This window comes from Phyllostomus hastatus, unplaced genomic scaffold, assembly GCF_019186645.2.
Source record: "Phyllostomus hastatus isolate PE091 unplaced genomic scaffold, TTU_PhHast_1.1 phas_scaffold_46, whole genome shotgun sequence".
Classification (NCBI taxonomy): domain Eukaryota; kingdom Metazoa; phylum Chordata; class Mammalia; order Chiroptera; family Phyllostomidae; genus Phyllostomus; species Phyllostomus hastatus.
The window spans coordinates 4,548,974-4,566,879 of NW_025334032.1; the positions used below are offsets into that span (position 1 = coordinate 4,548,974).

Here is a 17,906-nt window from a genome sequence, read left to right on the forward strand (position 1 = left end):
GTCTCTTTTCCTGTTCTTGCTCTTTCTGGTTTTTTTTTTTTTTCTTTTTGTAATTTGTTTTCGAGCTCACTGATCTGATCTTCTGTTTCATCTAGCCTGTTTTTGGTTCCTTCTACTGTGTTCTTCAGTTCAGAAATTGTATTCTTTATTTCATCTTGGCCCTTGTTGATAGTTTCTATTTCCTTTTTCATGTTGACATAGTTTTCACTGAGTTCATTGCAGTTTCCCTGTAGTTTCTGGTAATTCTTTGTGAGCTCATTGAGCTTCCTGATAACCATTGCTTGGAATTCAATATCTGATAGTTGAGTTGCCTGTGTTTGATTTAGCATTCTTTCTGAGGCTTCCTCCTTTGGTTTCATTTGGGGATTGTTTCTTTGTCTTCCCATTGTTTCTGAGACTCTTCTTGTTAGCCTCTGCTTCTTAAATTGATCTGTGCTGACTCCCTGGGTTTGTGGTGTGAACTTCTGTGGTAGAATACCTGTGAAATCCAGTGGTGCAGTTTCCTTGATTTCCCAAGCTCACTGGTCTTGGGTTGTCATTTAAGTTGGCTCTGTGTTTGTCTGTGGGTTTTGATTGTTGTTGGGTCTTTCTTTCATGGGTCCTTCCCACAAGTTGGTTAAATGAGGGTCACTCTGTCCACCATCTCTTGTATTTTGTTGTGCTGATGAGGGTGTTTGTGCTGAAGCTGATTATTCCATGTGTACAAGGGTTTGAGGATTCTCTCTTGCTGTTGTTCAATTTTTGTACTGGGTATTTTCTTCACTATTTAGTTGTATTTCCAGATAGGTCCTGGATTGAGGTTTGTGTGGTTTCCACTCCCTCCTTCACCTTCTTCTGTTGTTATCTGTTAGTGGTTTCTTTGTTTTTGGGTTTCCTCTTCCAGTGGGTATCCCTGTGTTCACTGCTTCCACCTACTCTTTTTTGTGATCAGTTAGAGAGGGTAGGAAAAATGGTTTAAAACAGCAAGAGAGTATTCTATGATATTTACAGTAGCAGCCAGTAGAGAAGAGATAGGAGATCCTTTGGCTATGTATAGTGTTAACCATGATCTTCCAACCAACTAGCCAATTTTTAGAAAGGATGGAAAGAAGATAAAACTGTTGTTGGGGAGGGAAGGATTGTGAGTTGGATCTAGGAAGCAGTGAGGTTGTTGGAGGTCAGATTGTGAGGTAAGGTGAGAGTAAAGAATAGTAAATAGGTGTAGTGTGTGAGAGAATAGAGTTAACCACTGCAGTAATAGAGTTCAGGAAACTCTGAAGTGTGCTAAGATCTGGGAGGGGTGTTGTGAAGTATTTACAATTGTATGGAACAGCTATTATTTACATAATATTAGAGCAACAATAATATGACAGAAGCTATGTGATCTGGATAACAAAAATAGGGAGTATAGGATCTTGAGTAATGTGCTAATGGAACACAAATGAAGTGAAGGACAGTAAATTAGTAGTACACTGCGAAAGAGACATCAGGGGAAAACTGTCAAATGATACAATATAACCAGCCAAGCAAAGCAGACTATACAGAAAGAAGAGGAATACAAAAATACTATTAAAATAAAAAATGAAAGAATAATGAAAAATATCATAATAATACAAATATGCAATAACTTGAGGTTCTCTGTAATAGCAAAGTGAAATTTGTCTCACTGTCTCAGCTGTTGGGATGCCCCTTCTTTGGGTCCAACTCTGGTCTTTTCACAGTTCGAGGTTATTTTCTTTTTGTCTTACTTGTAGATGTTTTTTTTTTAAAGGCTGAAGAAGGAAGGAAGAAGAGATAAAGTTGGAAAGAAAGGAAGAAAGAATAAAACAAGAAAGAAGGAAAGAGAGGAAAAAGGAATTGAAAGATAAAAAATAATAAAAAATAAAAAGTTATTAAAAAACAATAAAAATAGAATTAAATTAAAAAGCCTCTTGGTTTCAATGTGGCCAAAGCCATTTTTCTGGTCTTGCTGGCTGCAGCAGGCTGAGAAGCAATTGGTATGGCTTTTCTTCCTTCCCGTTCTGCACTCAGTCATCCTTGCGCACACCCTCCTGGCAGCTACCCAAGTGCCTCTCCTGGGTGTGGGACCCAGGCTTTTCCTGGGGGTTATCACTCTTGGCTGCAGTGCAAACATGCATGCATTCAGCCAGGCTACCTCAGTCCCTCAGGTGCACACACCCTTCCCAGTGCTATTGGGTTGCTCAGGGACTTCCTGGCAACCTTCCCTGCACCCTCGGGATCTCTGCTGGGCTGGGTAGCGGGGAGGCCAGAGTGATTGCTGCAGGAGAATTCCCCAAACAGTCTTTTCACTTTTTCTTTTTGAGAAATTCCTCCTACTCAAGACTGCTGCTCCATACAGTGACCTGGCTTCTCCCACAGCCCAATTCTCCAGCCAGACCTGTTACTATCAGTGTGAGGGCCCATCACTGTGTGAGTCTCAACTCTCCCCAACAGGTGTCCACCGACTCCATGGGTGCTCACAGCCCCTTTGTGTTTGTCACTTAATCCTTATTCCCCTCTTTGCGACTTCAAGCAACCAGGTCTCTCCCAGTGCTGCTCAGACCTTGTCTGGCCGAGGCGGGAGCAGTTGCCCCAGCTCTCTCCCAAGGACTCTATCGCAGACCCGGGGTGCACAGGGCCTGGGGCTGCAGCCGTCCTGGTCCCCATGCTATCCTGGTCCCTGGGATCTTATTGTCCTGAAGCACTCTCATTACCATCTGGTTTTTGGTTCTGCCACAATTTTTGGTCTCTTATTTTTATATATGCTGATGTACTGTTGGCTGTTTTCTCTTTTACTCCGTTGATCAGCTAGGATCTTCTCCCATGTGTAGGGGAAGTGGAATCTGTTCCCTCCTACCTCAATTACATCTTCCTCCTGCCCATAGAGGTTTCTGTTTCTTTAAACCACCCAGTTTGTGCTACTTTTCTTATAGTGGCCATGGGAAACAAACACACCATATGAACTTATATGTTTTGGCTAAGTGAAAAAAAAGATTCATTCCTCTAAGAACATCTGAAATATATCTCCTGATAGTTGTAATAGATTTTATAACAAAATCTTCCCACTTGGGGTGGTTTGTAGAAGTTTCAAATGCTTGGTATGTGAGCTTTTAATGAATTGTCACATGTGAGTAAATTTTGTGAACTTTCCAGTCTTAAGTCTGATTCTTAAAGCATGTTTTCCTTTGGGTGTTTGCTCAGTTATATAAGCTCCAGACAATAACTGATGACTCTAAACCCAAACCCAATGAGAGACTCCTTTTGGCAGACCAGTGGGAGGCCTTGGTTAGTTTGCAATCTGGAGGAACTAAATCATCTATGAGGATCCTATTCCTTCCCCTTGACTGTGGTAATTTCCAACTGTGGAGACTGTCCAGTGAATCATTAGCTGTACTTGCATCCAATCTCAGCAGTGAACACAAGCATGGCCAGGCCTGTCTAACACAACCCTGTTCAAAACAACCCCATGAGATGACCCTGTGACCATTTTTCTCAGTGATATATTTCTGGCCTCTGAAACCAATAGACAAAATTACAAAATAGCAATTCTCTGGTTCTTTGTGTTGCAACCCCAGTCTATGAGTCAATGTTCTCATTCACCTGTTTACGATACTGCTCTCATTCTTTCATCATCCTCAGAGTCTACTCTTGGTTTTAGTTCCTTATCAGCTCACCTGGAACACCTACCTACTTTTTCTCCTGACAGGGATGAAATCAAGATGCAATTGTGTCCATGAGCTACACTGGGAGGGGACATAGCTGGTTGTGTAGTTCCAGTTCCATGCTTCCGCTCATGCCCTGATGACTGTCCCTCTCACTAGTGAACTTTCCCAGTGGCTCAACAAGCCCATTAACTAATAGTGACTCAAAAGGCAGCAGGAAAATTATTAATCCAAAAATCCAAGTAAACCAATAATGGAATACTTCCACTCGGGACATTTTGCAGAGGTATGGAGGATTATGTAAAAATTTAGCATTAAGATGGCAAATCATCCAACTTTGACAAGCAACTATTAGGGGCTGCTTTCACTGGTCTTATACTTCATGCGCCTCAACTGTAACTTAATGTGGAAAAATGTTGTTTATGGGCTTGTGTTTCTGTTCCTGAGTATATGTATTTCTTCAAGGCAGGACTCTTTTCTACCTTTACATGGCAAATAAATATCTGCATAGATTTTTAAGGAATTTAGGTCTGCTCCCTGCCAGCCTTTGCTGGGCTATATAGATTCATCACTTCTATTCTTTTCCACCACAGGTTCTGAGCCTTTGCAAACTAGTTTTCAAATTCACCCAAAACTTGACCATCATGGATAAGCCAGGGGCCAGACTTCTTGAGATCTTCTAGCCATGACCTTATTTGGGGGCACAGTGGCAACATGTGGCCAAGGCGAGGGTCAAGAAAAAGAGAGTCTGTCATTGAAAGCAGTGATTCTCCAAGTGTGGTCCTGGGAACAGCTCCAGCACCTGGTGGCTTGTACAAACATTAACCCTTGAACCTTGTCCTAGATATCCTGAAGCAGACACTCTAGTGATAGGGCCTGGCAGCCTGTCGGAATAAGCCCTCACTCTGGTGATCCTGATGCATGCTAAAGTTTGAAGACCACTGACTTAGAGTCATGCCAACATGGAAGAACCAATGTCAGTTTTTTCTTCTTGCTGTCTGGGAGGAAGAAGATTCTCCCAGGGGTCAGAGCCCAAGGCCACTTTTGGTGTGCCGCCATCTCAGATTCTAGCTGTGCATATACAGCCTGTAGCAGAAGTGCCAGCTGCTCTGGGACCTCAGTATTGTTCACTGGTTTACCCAAGAGCCTCTAGCAAAAGGAGAGGATGCAGAAAGGTTTTTTAATAGCCTGGTCTTCCACACCTTTAAGACTAATCCATCATTTTATGCTCAAGCAGGAGGCTGATAACTGGGGAAGAGGGTCAGGAACATAATAAACTGTCCTTTCTTAAGTGAGTAAGTTTCACAAATCAGTCTGGAGGCCCCAGAAGAGGAAGAACTTGAAGCCTCCTCATACTTAATTTTCTCTTCTTTTCCTATTATATTTTTTTCCATTACCATTTAGTTCCCTTACATCCCCTCATCCCACCCCACAACCATCACACTTGTCTATGTCTGAATCCTTTTTCTTTTTTGCTCAATCCCTCTATTCCCTCATCTTCTCTCACCCCCTTAGCTGTTATCCTGTTCTCAATCTATGAGTCTGATTAATCTTCAGTCAAATACGTGGCAAATGACAGAGCAGGATCTATGGTTTTTCAGACCAAAGTAATTTGTGATAGCAACAGATTTAATGTAGATGCTTGCTAAACTGTGGGTAAGAACGTGGGGTGGGGTGAGAGGATAGAGATCAAGTACTTAAAATCTTCAAAGCAAGTCTAGCTCCACAAAGGCCTGAGAGGAGGCTCTCCAGTCACTTGAGGGGTCCTCAGTCATTCTGAGACTTAACTACACAAGACAGCCCTTGTGTAGTTAAGGGCTACAAAAAAATCCTTATCTGAGGATACATTTATTGATTTTAAAGAGATGAAGGAGTGGGGAGGAGAGAAAGAGAGAGAGAGAGAGACATCGATTGGTTTCCTCCCATATGCAACCCAATGGGATTGAACCTGCAAACCCTGATTGGGAATCAAACCTACAACCTACTGCTGCATGGAACCATGCTCCAACCTGGCCAGGGCCATAAATAAAGTTTTATTAGAATACAACTCTAGGACTTCCAGCCCAGATGGAGGAATAGGTAGAAACACTGTGCCTCCTCGCACAAACAAAATAAAAACAACAACAATTTAGAAACAAAATAACAACCAGAACTGATAGAAAATTGAACTGTATGGAAGTCTGACAACCAAGGAGTTAAAATATACACATTCATCCTGACCAGTGGGCAGATGGCTGGGCAGAGAGGGGTTTCGGCACAAAAACTGGTGGCACCAGGCATGCAAGGCACCCTGGGTGCACAAGATGGCAGCGGGAAAACCCTGGGTGTGCAGGAGGTGGCTGGCAGACCCTCGGTGCTGGGTGGCACCGGACATATCCAGCGAGGCGGTGATTGTGAATCGAGGCAGCGATTGTGAATTGAGGCACTGCACACAAGGTAGCTGGCTGACTGAGTGGTCCCATATTCCAGTGCAAATAAATCAGGTGAAACTCAGGAGCAAGACAGACCGCACAGCCCAGGGTCCCCAGAGCCTGGAAATAAAGCCTCAAAACACCGATTGAAAACATCTGTGGGGGCTGAGACCCAGAGAAAGACTCCCAGCCTCACAGGAGAGTTCACTGGGGAGACCCACAGGGTTCTAGAATGTACACAAGTCCACTCACATGGGAATCAGCACCAGAATGGCCCAGTTTGCTTGGGGGAAGCACGGGAAGGGACTGAAATCTGACAGAGAGCAGAGCAAGCACCATTGTTCCCTCTTGGACCCTGTCCCCATATACACCATCACAACCCAGCAACTGTGTTGCCCTGCCCTGGTGAACACCTAAGGCTCCACCCCCCATATGTAACAGGCACGACAAGACAAAAAAAAATGGCCAAAACAGAAGAACAGATGAAAGCTCCATAGCAAATACAACTAAGAAACAAAGAGATAGCCAACCTATCAGATGCACAGTTCAAAGCAATGGTGATTAGGATGCTCACAGAATTGGTTGAATTTGGTCACAAATTAGATGAAAAAATGAAGGCTACACTAAGTGAAATGAAGGAAAATGCACAAAGAACCAATAGTGATGGGAAGAAAACTGGGACTCAAATCAATGGAGTGGACCAGAAGGAAGAAAGAAACAATCAAACAGAAAAGAATGAAGAAAAAATAATTTAAAAAAAGAGGAGAGGCTTAGGAACCTCCAGGACATCTTGAAACGTTCCAACATCTGAATTATAGGGGTACCAGAAGGAGAAGAAGAAGATCAACAAGTGGAAAAGTTATTTGAACAAATAATAAAGGAGAACTTCCCCAATCTGGAAAAGGAAATAGACTTTCAGGAAGTCCAGGAAGCTCAGAGAGTCCCAAAGAAGTTGGACCCAAGGAGGAACACACCAAGGCACATCATAATTACATTACCCAAGATTAAAATGAAGGAGAGAATCCTAGAAGCAGCAAGAGATAAGGAGGCAGTTACCTACAAAGGAGTTCCCATCAGACTGTCAGCTGCTTTCTCAAAAGAGACCTTGCAGGCAAGAAAGGACTGGAAAGAAGTATTCAGTCATGAAAGGTAAGGACCTACATCCCAGATTGCTCTATCCAGCAAAGCTTTCATTTAGAATGGAAGGGCAGATAAGTGCTTCTCAGATAAGGTCAAGTTTAAGCAGTTTATCATCACCAAGCCCTTATTTTAAGAAATGTTAAAGGGACTTACCTAAGAAAAAGAAGATAAAAAACATGTATAGTAAAATGACAGCAAACTCACAATTATTAACAAACACACCTAAAACAAAAACAAAAACAAACTAAGCAAACAACTAGAACAGTAACAGAACCACAGAAATGGAGATCACATGGAGGGTTAGCAACAGAGGAGGAGAGAGGGGAAAAAGATACAGAGAATAAGTAGCATAGATGGTAGGTAGAAAACAGACAGGAGGAGGGCAAGAATAGTATGGGAAATGTAGAAACTAAAGAACTTATGACACATGGACATGAACTAAAAGGCGGGGAATGTGGGTGGGAGAGGATGTGCAGGGTAGAGGGGAATGAACAGCAGGAATGGGACAACTGTGATAGCATAATCAATAAAATATTTTTAAAACAACAACAACAAATACAACTCCACCTATTTGTTTATGTATTTGGAACTACAAAGGTGGAGTTGAGTAGTTGTCACTCAACTGTATAGTCCCTAAAGCCAAAAATACTGACTAGCTGACCCTTTGCAAGAGAAGTTTGCTGACTCCTCTTAAAGCAAAGTGTTGGCATTAGAGATTCTAACCAGATTCTGCAGCCAGATTTAGCTATCCAGCCCCACCCCAAAGCAATTTTCTATCCAGTTTATTCTTGTGGATTCTTGTTGCTTGTGTTACTAAGTCTAACTAGTGCCTTAATAGTACAGTTCTGACTCTCATCACATCTCTCACTTTCTTATTCGGTCATAATTTCTGCCTCTCCATTCCTAGGGTGAGAGAAAGAACCTGGTGTGAAAATTAATTCCAACAACACATGAAATGAAATTAGCTCAATGCAAACATTTTTTCCTGTGAACCATTTCCTTGCTTCTTTCCCTCCTGCTGTATTCATCAACTGTTCCAAGTGTCCCCTTCAGTCACCAGGGGATCTGAAAGAACTTGGCATAATCTAAGCACCAAAGATCTGTTCTTAAAAGGGGAAGTTACTGCTAGATCTTTACTAAAAACATTTTCTAATTATTTTTTGCACTTACTAACTAAACCTAGATACTGAAAATTTAGAACCTGAGTTAAAAATAAAACTGTTGCTTGCATATAAACTTTTCATTGCTACTCACATGCTATGCCAAACTCAGATGCAAAATGAAAACAAAACTACTTAAGAACAAATTTGTAAACTGGAAAAATTCAGTTCACTAGGGCTACGTTTCAAAAGCTAGTTGTGTTCATTCATCAATAATTGGCCATCCTGACTGGAAATGTTTTAGGGAAGTTGTAAATCAGCACAGATGCTATTCAGGTATTTGCCACCTAAAGACCAAAACCAATACTCAGATCACCTCCCAGAAAAGTTAACCAACTGACAAGCCAATAGTGTTTGAGGTGGGATCCAGAACTCCAACCCAGGAGTCAGTCTGTCTGCGAAGCACACACTGCTGACAGCCTGCACCTGCACCTGCACCTGCACCTGAGAGAGAGGCTGTAGCATCTTTCTGGAACAGCACAGCTAGACAACTATGAGTTCCACATGGGGAACACTCAGAACTGGTTCCTCAGAACCATGACAATGCACGGGACAGTGAGACTGTGAGCCCACACAGGTGTAACACTCTTGTACACTGTAACACAGCCACTGAGGTCAGTACTGATACTTCTGTTCAATGGCTGAGGAAGTCTGACCCAAAGAATTTATTTTACTGAGGCAAAATCATAGAAGTAGCAAGTGGTAGAATAGGAGTATTAGGGCTGGCAGGTTAGAGTCTGACCCCCAAAGCCACACTATCCCTGCCTGGGCCCATCCATGGCACCCAGGTGAATCACTTGATTTGTTTTCCCCATGTTTAAGGGAGAAGAGGTCTGGCTGACCTCTGGTGTCTTCCAAACCCTACTCTCTGCTTCTGCATTTATTGCAGAGTGGTTTATTCTGAAGCGGGAAGCATGTAGTTGTTTCCTAGATGTTCTGCTGACACCCTACCTATGGAGAACCAGCAACTCTCCTCTTGCCTTCTCTTGAAGTCTGAGGATAGTGACAGAATAAAAAGAAGGGTCACAAAGGGCCAGCCCCAGTTCGTCTGGGCCAGGCAGGACTCACTCTGGAGCTCTGCGGTCACCAGCCGCTAAGCGCCCAAGGTGGGTGGAGATTCTGCTAGCCCTGCTTTCATGCCCACACCTCCAGACTACAATCCGAGGACTGACGATTCCTAACAGGCGTGGGCCGGTCAAAGTTATTGCGTTCAATCTTGCAATCTCTGAGTCAGGGCACCTCAGGGCCCTCCACATCTTCACCTGGGAGCCAAGACACCCCCTGGCAGGGCGATCCCACACGCAGTAACTTCCCCAGAGCCCTCAAACTCCAGCTCCACTAACCCCTCATCGCTTCTCGTTGCTGCGACCAGTCCCTGCCGTGCATCCCTGAGCTCGCCCGCGGTGCCATCCCTCCCGGCACGGCGTGCCGGTCCGCGAGCCGCAGGCGACAGAGGGGACCAACGTCGCAGCCCGGCTGGACCCTTGACGCCCCCTCCCTCTCAAGCGCCCTGACCACGCAGCCTCCGAAAACCCTGCCCGAGCCCGGACACACAAGCCTACCCATGGTGGCGGATCCAAGGGCTTCCAGGGACTGGCGACCGAGGAGTCTAGGCAGGAAGACCTTTTTTCAAGGTGTTGCTCCTTTGATTTTATTTCCAGGCCCTGCCCAGCCACCTGCGCAGCTGGAGGTGTGCGGGCGGGTCGGCCGGACTCCACCCAGGGAGCAGAGGTTAAGAGCTCCTTGAGCCTCAGCAGAGGGATACCTGTCCCGTGCCCAGCCCTGGGACGCCTTTGAGCAAGGGGCAGGGCTGCACGTGGCAGCGGGAGTCCTGGGGTAGGGACACCCCAACGTGAGTGCTCATCTGAGTCACTTGGAGGGCTTCTCAAAATGCAGGTCTGTGCCTCAACCCTATTTGCTGACATGGTAGGTTGGGGTGTGGGCCCCAGAATTCGCATTTCCGACAAATTCTAATGTGATTTTGCTGCTGCTCCTGAGGACTCCACTTTGGAAACCACTGCACTGAGAAAACACACTTCTGCAGCAGGAAGCAAAGTGGGTGGGGCATTGACCAGTTTCACATGTGTGCCACCTGCACACACCTGGAATGTGAACCCATGGAAAGCGTTTCTGAAGGATTCTACCTATCTTTTGGAGGAAGGTTAGTAAGAAGCTAGGAAAATACCTTGGCAAGTAGAATGGGGAAACCGAGACAGAGAGCTGAACATACTGGCTGAGCAATTTACAGCCAGATACAAAAGATCACCAGGGTGGTAAGCCCCTGGTGCCTGATAATGGAGAAAACTGGTGCTGCCTGGCCCCCAAGGAGTCCTCTCCTCCCCTGGCATATCACTGGTCTTGTGGTTTAGACCCCTGACATTCCCCCCTGAGATAACATTTAGGCCTCAGTTGTATTTTCAGCTCCAGGCCCAGAAAAGTCATCAAAACCAGGCAGGTGTTGCCAGGAGCAGCTGAAATGACTAATAACCCTCTTCTCTGTGCTGACCAATCCATGGAAACTATGACCATAAAAAGGTACACCTTGGAAAAGCTGATGAATACTCTATTGAGATCCTCCCCTAAAACCACCCCTAGACCCCCTGGCCTTTAAAACCCTCAAGCCAAAGGACCCAGGGTGCTTCCTCTTCCTCTGGGGAGCAAGCCTGTACCTTTTCCTTACCCCTTTTCTTCCCCCACAGGCATGCATCTTCCTTAACTTTAAGGGCCCCCATGAGACTTACAACCAGGGAAGCAATGCACAGCAGCAGTTTGTCCTGGGCTAATCCCTTGAACCTGTCTCCAAGGCCTCCTTTTCTCTGACTCTCCTGTGAGCTCTCCTGTGAGCTGACAGCAGCCTCACCTTGGCCCCCTTTTTTCCCTATCATGTTTCTAGAGTGCCAAACGCAGCCCTGCCTAGTCTCTCTCCTGTTGCTTCTTCTATCAGAGACCTTTCTTTGGTTTCCCACCCCCAGCTTTAATAAACACACTCTCAAAATCATCTGTACTTTGAGCTGGTACCCTTCTTGATAACACTTTCTTTAAAAATAACAAAAACAAAAATAGCAATGATATAGTGATTATCCCCAGGTTATTTTTCTGTTTCCTTGTCTGACTTGAGAGATGTGTGCTCAGCAAACACTGAAAGAAAAATAAAAAATAGAAATGAAGGTGAGTTTCTATTGCCTTCAGAAAATCGTGGTAAAATATACTTAACATAAAAGTCACCTTCTTAATTGTAAGTGTACATTAAGTGCCATTAAGTACATTTACATTGTTGTGCAAACATCACCACAATTCAATTCCAGAACTTTTTCATCTTTTCAAAGAAACTCTATTAAACACTACCCCTTAAACACTAACTCTCCACTCCCCCTTTCCTGGCCCCTGGCTGTCACCCTTTTACTTCCCATCTATGAATTTGACTACTCTAGGTACCCAATATGGCTGAAATAAAAAAATATTTGTCCTTTTGTATCTGGCTTCTTTCACTCAGCATAATGTCTTCAAGGTCCAACCATGTTGTAGCATGTGTCAGAATTTCCTTCCTTTTTAAGGCTGAATGATATTCTATCACATATGCACTTTGCATGTATCCATTCCTCTGTCTCTATTAATTTTTGTCTTAGCAGTTCCTCCAGCCTGACTGGAAGACTGTGGTAAGAGAGACAAACCCAGGCAGCTCTTCCTCAAAGGTGCCTGGACCTGCCCTCCTTAGGCTTCTTCACTGTGCATGAGAAGAAACCTCTTCATGCAGTGGCTTAATTGATATACACAGGGCAGCAGCTGATGTTACCAAAGGGCATGGAGCTACAAGTAGAAACACTACATCAAACAGAAAAATGCAGCATTGACTGGAGGAAAGAAAACATGCTCTTGAAGTATTGGAAGCATGCTTCCTAGTTGTCCTGCTGTCAGATAAGTCAGGGGTAGAAAGGAAAAGCTTGTGGTATTTTCTCTTGATTAAACTTTTCTCTACCAGGTGGTATTTCTGTTGATGAGCTCATGAAGCTAGGAATCCTAGGCACTCTTGTTCTAGGCCATGTTAACCTAAAAACAAAAGACCTTTCAAAGCAAGAGACAACATTTATTTGAGATCAAAGAATAGCTATGGGGAAGCACTGATTCAGACAGAACCCTAAATAATATTTCAATTAGGAGACAAAGGCAAGGGGTATTTGAAAAAGGGAAGGAAGTTATTTCTATCAGTGCAGATGGGCTAACATAGCCATGCTAATTCCAACCCAGGTCCAGTAGTCAAAATAACTTCTTTCTCGTTATCTTTGCAAACAGCCCTTTGAGGTACAATGTTGCTTTCGGCTTAGTCCAAAGGTTATATTGCCCTGTTTCGACATTGGAAAGGTTTGAGGCATGAGATGTTTGAGGTAGCTCCAGCTCTATTTTAAAGTGGCTCTGTTTATTATTATTATTATTATTATTATTATTATTATTATTATTATTATTATTATTATTATTTTACAGCCAGTGGTTCTCAAAGTAGGGTCTAAAAGGGTAAATAAAGCCAAAGCCATTTGCTACTATGGCTCCACTTACTGAACAGGCCTACAACCTTGTTAAACATGATTGCCATTTTACTCTCTGAGCTTGTCCCCAGGACTGGAAATTACTGGAAAGCAAGAACAGAACACGATTTAAGTGACTAACCACTGCCTACAGCCATAGGCAGAAGATAACATTGGAACAAATTGTAGCTTCAGTTACAATGACCCCAATAGCCCAGGGGCCATACAACAGCACCCCCACCCTTTTAAAATCTAATTATAATTATTAAAAGCTCAAAACCCCCACCTCTTAATGCTGCTGTATGTCTCCACACCATGTCCCTTTCCTTTCTTGGAGAGCAAATAAAATCTTTACTCTCTACACTTTCTCCTCGTTGTGAATTCTTTCACGGCCTGTGTCACCAACCACCCTAACAGGGTCTACAGACCAGCAGCATCAATATTACCTGGGAATTGTGACAAAAGAAATTCTCAGGCCCTATGCCAGGTCTACTGAATCAGAAACTCTTCAGTATGATGCAGCCCACTTTTCAGTACTCGTAAAGCAAATGCTATTTCTTTCATGTGATTATTTAAGTCCAGTTATTATTTATTTATTGTCTCTACAGGCAAAGTACTATACTAGTGACAGATATCAGGCAAACAGCCTTGTACTCACAGAGCTTATGTTATCTTTTAAGCATGAAAAGAAGAAGCAAGTTACTTGAGATGGAGAAGCAAAACTGAAGAACTAAAACTGAGGGAGTAGAGAAACAGTGTTCTCCTAAAGGCTACAGTGGGGATCCTTCCCTGCTTCTTCCATCTTCCAGTGGCTTATTCCAATCTCCATCTCTGTTTTCACTTCCCCTTTCCTCTGTTCTTCTAAGGGAACTTGTTATTAGATTTAGGGCCCATCCTATCTAGGAGGATCTCATCTCAAGATCCTTAACATAATTCTGTCTGTCTTTTTCCAAATAAAGGCATATTTAATGGTTCCAAATGGACTTAACTATCAAGGGCAGTGGTGGGGTAGGGCCATTGAACCCACTACACATCCCCAAAGTGCCTCTATGTGTGGAAATTGAATGTGCAAAATTGGCAAACTGGTTCTGCATATACAGAACTGTTACTTAGCCTCAGAGGGTGGTCCTCGTGAATACTATTAGGGGAGAAGTGAATGTTAGTGGTAACACTGAGATTGGCACAAAATACTTGCATTAAGGCTGATTTAAACCCAGACCATTCATAATTTCTTTTACTGAAGCAATGGTACAGAGGTTTAATAAAATTTATTTCAGTAAGAATGCTAACTGGGAAGGTGGCTTGTGAACTTTTTGGAGTAATAGAGTATCATTTTCTTGAGCTCTGTCCCTCAGGTTTCTTGACTGTAAAGACCTCTTAATTTGGTCTCAGAGGAAAATTGAGTAGAAGTCTTTTTTATAAAGCAACTAGTGTCACAATGGAGATGCTGATGGTTAATTGGAGAACTTTAGAAATAAACAACAACAAAAAAAGTGGGTCCCACTGCTACCTATTTGAGAAGAGTGAGAGATTTTGTAAAATGGCCTGACATGGGGAAAGGAAGAATTTGAGGTCTGAAAATATACTAAAGTTAATTTGGAAAACAGGTTTCAGGAGAAGATTATCAGCAACCAGCTCAAGCTGACTCAAAGATGCTTGTCAGTTTTTTAATTTAGTTTTATATTTTTATTGTTGTTCAAGTACAGTCGTTTCCACTTCCTCACACCACTACCCCACCCCACCCACCCCAACCTCCCACCCTCAATCCAACTCCACTTTGACTTTGTCCATAGGTCTTTTATATGTGTTCCTTGACTACCCTTCCTATTCTTTCCCCCATTATCCTCTGTCCCCCTCCTCTTTGGTTGCCATAAGTTTGTTCTTTATTTCAATGTCTCTGGTTGTATTTTGAATGTTTGTTTTGTTGATTAGCTTCTACTAATAGACAAGATCATATGGTATTTTTCTTTCACTGTCTGATTTATTTCACTTAGCATAATGCTCTCCAGTTCCATCCATGCTGTTGCAAAGGGTAGGAAGTTATTTTACGTCCTTCTTTCTGCTAAGCAGTATTCCACTGTGTAATTGTACCAGTTTTTTGATCCACTCATTTACTGATGGCACTTAGGTTGCTTCCAGTACTTGGCTATTGTAAATTGTGCTGCTATGAACATTGGGGTGCATAAGTTCTTATGGATTGGTGTTTCAGGATTCTTAGGGTATAATCATAGCAGTGGAATTGCATGGTCAAAAGGCAGTTCCATTTTTAGTTTTCTGAGAAAATTCCATACTGTTTTTCCACAGTGGCTGCACCAGTCTGCATTCCCACCAACAGTGCACTTAGGGTTCCCTTTCTCCACAACCACTCCAACACTTGTTGTTTGTTGCTTTGTTCATGATGGCCATTCCTAATGGTGCGAGGCGGTATCTTATTGTGGTTTTAATTTTCATCTCTCTGATAGCTAGTGATGCTGAGCATCTTTTCATATGTCTTTAACCCTCTGTATTTCCTCTTTGGAGAAGTGTCTATTCATGTCCTTTGCCCATTTTTTAATTGGGTTGCTTGTCTTCTTAGAGTGGAGTCATGTAAGTTCTTTATATATTTTGGAGATTAAACCCTTGTCTGAGGTGTCATTGGCAAATATGTTTTCCCATATGGTTGGCTCTATTTTTATTTGAATACTGTTTTCTTTAGCTGTGCAGGACTTTTTATTTTGATGAGATCCCATTTGCTTATTCTTTCCTTTATGCCCCTTGCTGTAGGGGATGTATCAGTAAAAATATTTCTGTGTGGAATATCTGAGATTTTCCTGCCAATGTTCTCCTCTAGGACTTTAATGGTGTCATGACTTATATTTCACTCTTTTATCTACCTTGAATTTATTTTTGTGTATGGTGTAAGTTGGTGCTTGAGTTTCTTTCTTTCTTTCTTTCTTTCTTTCTTTCTTTCTTTCTTTCTTTCTTTCTTTCTTTCTTTCTTTCTTCCTTTCCCTTCCTTCCTTCCTTCCTTCCTTCCTTCCTTCCTTCCTTCCTTCCTTCCTTCCTTCCTTCCTTCCTTCCTTCCTTCCTTCCTTCCTTCCTTCCTTCCTTCCTTCCTTCCTTTCCTTTCCTTCCTTTCCTTTCTTTCTTTCTTTCTTTCTTCTTTTTTGCATGTAGCCGTCCAGGTCTCCCAACACCATTTGCTGAAGAGGCTCTTTTTACTCCACTTTATGCTGCTTCCCCCTTTGTCAAATATTAATTGACCATAGAGACCTGGGTTTATTTCTGGGCTCTCTGTTCTGTTCCATTGGTCTATGTGTGTGTTCTTATGCCAGTACTAGGCTGTTTTGATTACAGTAGCCTTGTAATACAGTTTGATATCAGGTATTGTGATCCCTCCTACTTTGCTCTTCTTTCTCAAAATTGCTGCAGATATTCAGGGTCATTGACCCTGGTTCCATGTAAATTTTTGAAGTGTTTGTTCTCTATCTGTGAAATGTGTCATTGGTACTTTAATAGGGATTGCATTGAATCTGTAAAATGCTTTGGGTAGTATGGACATTTTGATGATGTTAATTCTTCTGATCCATGGACATGGTATATATTTCCATTTGTTTGTGTCTTCCTCAATTTCTCTCTTCAGTGTTGTGTAGTTTTCTGCATACAGGTCTTTTACCTCCTTGGTTAGGTTTATTCCTAGGTGTTTTATTTTTCTTGTTGCTCTATCAAATGGGATTTTGTTTCTGATGTTTCATTGTTGGTATACAAAAATGTCTTTGATTTCTGAATATTGACTTTGTATCCTGCCATTTTGCCAAGTTAATTTATTAGTCAAGCAGTTTTCTGGTGGAGTCTATAGGATCTTCTAGGTACACTATCATGTCATCTGCAAACAATGACAGCTTTGTTTCCTTTTTTCCAATTTGGATGCCTTTTATTTCCTTTTCTTGTCTGATTGCTGTGGCTAGGACTTCCAATACTATGTTGAATAGAAGTGGTGAAAGTGGATGACCTTATCTTGTTTGGGATCTCAGTGGAAAAGATTTTAGTTTTTGCCCATTGAGTATGATGTTGGCTGTGGGTCTTTCCTATATGACCTTTATTATGTTGAGGAATGCTCCTTCCACTCCCACTTTGTTGAGTGTTTTGATCATAAATGGGTGTTGTACTGGATCAAGTACTTTTTCTGCATCTATTGATAGGATCATGTGATTTTTGTGTTTGCTTTTGTTTATGTGATGTATTATGTTTACTGATTTGCAAATATTGTACCATTCTTGCATCCCTGGGATGAATCCCACTTGATCATAGTGCATGATCTTTTTAATGTATTGCAAAATGTGGTTTACCAATATTTTGTTGAGGATTTTATCATATGTTCATGAGTGATATTTGCCTGTAGTTTTCTTCCTTTGCTGCATCTTCATCTGATTTTGGTTTAGGATGATGCTGTCCTCATAACAGAAATTTGGGAGTCTTCCATCTTCTTGGATTTCTTGGAATAGTCTATGAAGGACCAGGGTTAGCTCTTCCTTAAATCTTTGATAAAATTCTCCTGTGAAATTTTCCTGTCCAGGGCTTTTGTGTGTTGGGAGTATTTTGATTCCTGCTTCAATTTCACTAGCTGTTATTAGTCTGTTCAGGGTTTCTGCTTCTTACTGATTCAGTTTTGGAAGGTTATATTTTTCTAGAAATCTGACTATTTCACCCAGGTTTTCAAATTTCCTGGCATATAGTTGTTTATTGTAATTTCTTATAATCCTCTGTATTTCTGTGGTGTCAGTTGTAATCTCTCGTCTTTCATTTCTGATTTTATTTATTTGGGTCTGCTCTCTTTTTTTCTTGATGAGTCTGGTTAAAGGTTTGTCAATTTTGTTTATCTCTTCAAGAAACCAGATCCTGGATTTATTGATCCTTTGAATTTTTCTTTTAGTCTCTATGTCAATTAATTCTGCTCTTATCTTGGTTATACTTTCCTTCTACTTGCTCTTGGCTTTGTTTGTTGTTGTTCCTCCAGTTTTTGTAGGTGTAATGTTTGGTTGGTTATTTGAAATG

The 17,906-nt window shown here is 42.3% G+C and overlaps 1 protein-coding gene across 1 annotated transcript in view; it reads right to left on the reverse strand.

Annotated features, from left to right (window-relative positions):
- The window catches only part of SLC15A1 (solute carrier family 15 member 1), a 74,438-nt gene extending 64,404 nt beyond the window's left edge, over window positions 1-10,034 (reverse strand). Inside the window, exon 1 of the mRNA XM_045821832.1 lies at window positions 9,915-10,034. Coding sequence (XP_045677788.1) covers window positions 9,915-9,918 — 4 coding nt within the window. The 5' untranslated portion in view covers window positions 9,919-10,034. The remainder of the gene's footprint in view (window positions 1-9,914) is intronic.
- Window positions 10,035-17,906: the final 7,872 nt, after the last annotated feature.